Source organism: Aquarana catesbeiana, linkage group LG02 (genome assembly GCF_042186555.1).
Source record: "Aquarana catesbeiana isolate 2022-GZ linkage group LG02, ASM4218655v1, whole genome shotgun sequence".
Lineage (NCBI taxonomy): Eukaryota > Metazoa > Chordata > Amphibia > Anura > Ranidae > Aquarana > Aquarana catesbeiana.
The window spans coordinates 39,807,571-39,812,429 of record NC_133325.1 but is presented as its reverse complement, the minus strand read 5'-3'; the positions used below and the strand labels follow the sequence as shown (position 1 = coordinate 39,812,429).

The 4,859-nt window shown below is 41.1% G+C and overlaps 1 protein-coding gene across 1 annotated transcript; it reads right to left on the bottom strand.

Moving 5' to 3' along the window:
- Positions 1-2,964: 2,964 nt before the first annotated feature.
- On the bottom strand, positions 2,965-3,909 carry LOC141126526 (odorant receptor 131-2-like). Its single transcript, XM_073612463.1, has one exon. It carries the CDS (start codon positions 3,907-3,909, stop codon positions 2,965-2,967), a length of 945 nt encoding a protein of 314 aa, XP_073468564.1.
- Between the last annotated feature and the right edge of the window lie 950 nt (positions 3,910-4,859).

The following is a 4,859-nucleotide window of genomic DNA, read 5'->3' as shown; positions in this document are numbered from 1 at the left end:
GATTCCGAGCATGCGTGGAACTTTGTGCGTCGGAATTGTGTACACACGATGGGAATTTATGACAACAGATTTTGTTGTCGGAAAATTTGAGATCCAGATCTCAAATTTTGTGTGTCGGAAATTCCGACAGAAAATGTCCGATGGAGCCTGCACAAGGTCGGAATTTCCAACAACAAGCTCCCATCGAGCATTTTCCGTCGGAAAATCCGACTGTGTGTACGGGGCATAAGTCAGTTGAGTTCAATATTGAGTTGGCCCACCCTTTGCAGCTATAACAGCTTCAACTCTTCTGGGAAGGCTGTCCACAAGGTTTAGGAGTGTGTCTATGGGAATGAGAAGGCCTGGCTCACAGTCTCTGCTCTAAATTATCCCAAAGGTGTTCTATCGGGTTGAGGTGCAGGCCAGTCATGTTCCTCTACCCCAAACTCACTCATCCATGTCTTTATGGACCTTGCTTTGTGCACTGGTCCAAATCATTTGGTAGAGGGGGGATTATGGTGGGGGGGTTGTTTTTCAGGGGTTGGGCTTGGCCCCCTAGGTTCAGTAAAGGAAACTCTTAAGGCGTCAGCATACGAAGACATTTTGGACAATTTCATGCTCCCAACTTTGTGGGAACAGTTTGGGGATGGCCCCTTCCTTTTCCAACATGACTGCCCACCAGTGCACAGAGCAAGGTCCATAAAGACATGGATGAGTGAGTTTGGGGTGGAGGAACTTGACTGGCCTGCAGAGAGTCATGACCTCAACCCCAAAGAACACCTTTGGGATAAATTAGGGTGGACACTGCGAGCCAGACCTTCTCATCCAACATCAGTGCTTGACCTCACAAATGCACTTCGGGAAGAATGGTCAAACATACCCATTGTAAGATATTGGGGTGATTCAACTCAAGTGGTGCATGCGATTTCAGGAACACTTGTCAGTCCAGACTGTATTTTAAAGGCTTGGCAGACCACTTTTATTTAGTGGAAAATAACAGCAATTTTCCTCACAGGGGGTTCCGCCATTACTGTATAGTTCAAACCTTCAGCCTCCTGGCTTACTCTCTTGCAGCACTGCTGCTTCAGACCTCACGCCTAGGCCTTTGGGCTGCTTCTCAGAGCGTATGCTCATGCTGCCAGCTGCAGCCTCTTTCTCCTAGGGAACATGGGTGTCCTCCTGACACTCATACACAGACCTCGTGTCTGTAGGGCGGAGTCCTCCTGACTCCTCAGCGAGACTTCCTGACTGCCTGGGTGGAGCTGTCTCCAAAACGGGAGCTCTGAGCTCTATCTGTGGGATGCATATGAACCCAGCCCACAGGTGTGTAATTAGCATGCCTGCTTCTGCCACAATCAGGCGTATATTGCTAATCCACAGTGTTACACTGTGGGTCACTGAGGGTCACCTCTCCACACCATAGATGCACTCCTAAACCTTGTGGACAGCCTTCCCAAAAGAGTTGAAGCTGTTATAGCTGCAAAGGGTGGGCCAACTCAATATTGAACCCTACGGACTAATGCCCAGTACACACGGTCAGATTTTCCGACGGAAAAGGTGTGATAGGACCTTGTTGTCGGAAATTCCGACCGTGTGTACGGGGCATTAGTCCGTAGGGTTTAATATTGAGTTGGCCCACCCTTTGCAGCTATAACAGCTTCAACTCTTTTGGGAAGGCTGTCCACAAGGTTTAGGAGTGCGTCTATGGTGTGGAGGCTCCATCACACATTTTCCATCGGATTTTCCGACACACAAAGTTTGAGAGCAGGCTATAAAATTTTCTGACAACATAATCCATTGTCGGAATTTCCGATCGTGTGTACACAAATCCAACGCACAAAGTGCCACGCATGCTCAGAATAAATAAAGAGATGAAAGCTATTGGCTACTGCCCCGTTTATAGTCCCGACGTACGTGTTTTACGTCACCGCGTTCAGAATGATCGGATTTTCCGACAACTTTGTTCGACCGTGTGTATGCAAGACAAGTTTGAGCCAACATCCGTCGGAAAAAATCCTAGGATTTTGTTGTCGGAATGTCCGATCAATGTCCGACCGTGTGTACGGGGCATAAGACTGCGATGCCATTAAAGTTCATGTGTATGTAAATGCAGGCGTTCCAATACTTTTGACAATATAGTGTACAACTGAACAGAACTGTGAATATTTTAACTGTCAAAAGCGCAAATGAATGATGGGAAAATATGACGGCACATATAGAAAAATAGAACAAATTTTAATAGCTCACATATATTATAACACATTTAATAAAACACACATATATATATATATATATATATATATATATATATATATATATATATATATATTACATAACAAAACAAAGGGACTAATTGATAAACCAAAGAGAAAGATGCCGCTTATATACTTCCTGTGGGGCTATAATTAGTGTACATCAGAAAAAGCCCACACTGTGATATGGCATTCATTGTTTGGATGTTCAAAGATCCTTGAAGAGTTAAAAAATGTTTCACGACTATAGTTGTCGTTTCTTCAGGAGCTTCTGTATCTCTAATTAAAGAAATAAATTTCAGTTAGAATACAATATAAACATTTAAAAATATAGTTGTTGTTGTGTATATATCTATGCATAGCCATATACACAAGTTATATGAACTCACCACAATTAGTGTTGAAGAAGATTTTAACTCTCACCCCTACCAGTGGGACATGGCTACTGAACAAACACCTCTCCGGATGGAGACATTTATAATATATGTGAACTATTAAAATTTGTTATATTTTTCTATTTGTGCCGTTAAAGTCCATCTTTTCCCATCATTCATTTTTGAAAATTATTAGGATGTGGCATATGTTTACTTGGGGGGTTTGATTGCCACCCCAGGGCACAGCAATCAATTCTTCTCAACTGTTAAAAGTGAACACTTATGATCAAGTCTGAACAAAATTTGCTAATTCAAAGTAATTTTTTGTTTTCTTATGCATTTATGAAACACCCCATGTTTTATTTCATAAAGTAAGCGATGAAGGGAGAAAATACAGTATGGTAAAACTTTCCTATATATTTACGAAACACTTCATCTCTTATTCCGTAAATCAAGGGACTGAGGAATCTGGGCAAACAGGTAAATATTAGAAAACCAGCGATGCGTAGGTCAGAATTATATCCAGGAATGGTTGTTTCTAGAACAGTAGAGATGAAGGATACCATGCAAAGTATTAGCTGGAACACATGAAGCAAGACTGTCCTTGCAGCCTTGAGGGCAGATGACTGCCGTGAACCCAATCTCCTGGCTACCAGCATGACTTTCACGTAGGTAAATAAAATGATTAAGGCCACAAGGCTGAAACTAAAAAAATGGGCAAATGAACGTATCTCATTTTGTAAGGGGCTGATGGTTAACATTGGAGGACCGCAGATCACAGCAATAGAAAAAAAACTTCCTTCCACCGAGTACACGATGGTTACAAAGTCTGCAATGCTTGGGGAAAATCCTACGATCCAAATTACTGCTATTGCTGATTTAGCTCTTCTCGCTGTACAGAATTGCAAGTGTCTCAATGGGAAACATATGGCAATGTATCGTTCCAGAGACATGACAGCCAAGTTATATGGCGTAACTCTAAAGGAAGCCGCAATAACGGCAAGAATAAAGCAGCAAAGGGGCGTGGGGAAGTATACACTGCTTAGAACGGTAAACAAGAATAACATTCCCAGGGTAAGATATAACGTGTCATTGATGAGAATATGAGCAAAGAGAATGTAGCGAGCGTTTTCCTGGATGTAAGGAGTGGTGAAGAAAACGCTGAGAAGAGCTCCAACGAAGAAAATGAAAAGGAAGAAGCACAATAGAGTCACCATCATGAGAATCGTACGGGATATCACATCATACCCCTCCGACTGGGTTAACATGTGTGTCATATTCCACTGAACAATTGTTAGCTTCATCGCTGTCATCAAAGTTGCTTTAAATTCTCAAATTTTAAAGAAGATCAAACACAAAGGAAACAATTTGACTGATCTGTGAAAAAGTGATGGTAACTGATACAAGCGACAAAATTGAAAAGACATGAAGGAGTTCCTAAAATGATACATCATATTTGATATTCATATTTGAGCTGATAATATTCCCCCTCCATGACTTTTCCATCAAAATCAATAATGCAACCATCAATCTCTTCCCTCATGCCAGGGTACTAGGTGTAATCCTAGACTCTGACCTGTCCTTTCAGCCCAAATCCAATCGTTGTCAAAAGCTTGCAGACATCAACTCCGTAATATTCGCCCCTTTTTAATCAATGACACCACCAAGCTACTCATTCACTCTCTTGTTATCTCTCGCCTTGACTATTGCAACTCTCTCCTCATACCTCTTCATAGCAAAGAATTGTGGGGAAAAAATACAACTTCAAAAAACTCACCATGCCTCTTACTAAATACCTTGGAATGTCATTTGGGGAGTATTTGTACTTTCCTGGCTTGTTAGGGTCTCAAGAAATGAGGCCATCAGTACTTCTGGTGTGATCAATTTTAAGAGATTGGTACCATAGCTTGTGGACTCTATAACTTTCACAAAGACCAAATAATATACACCATTTTGGGTTATTTTTACCAAAGATATGTAGCAGTATAAATTTTGGACAAAATTTATGAAGAAAAATGACTAATTTGAACAGAAACAAAGAAAAATGCATTTTTAAAAAATCATTTTCCGTCTTTTTTCTTTTATAGTGCAAAAAATAAAAAAAACAGCAGGAATTAAATACCACCAAAAGAAAGTTCTATTTGTGTGAAAAAAAGGACACAAATTTCATATGGGTACAGTGTTGCATGACTGAGTAATTGTCATTCAAAATGGGAGAGCACTAAAAGCTGAAAACTGGTCTCGTTAGGAAGGG

What these genes read in the sequence shown, in the direction of transcription:
- LOC141126526 (XM_073612463.1), bottom strand. Translation starts at nt 3,909, where the DNA reads ATGAAGCTAACAATTGTTCAGTGGAATATGACACACATGTTAACCCAG.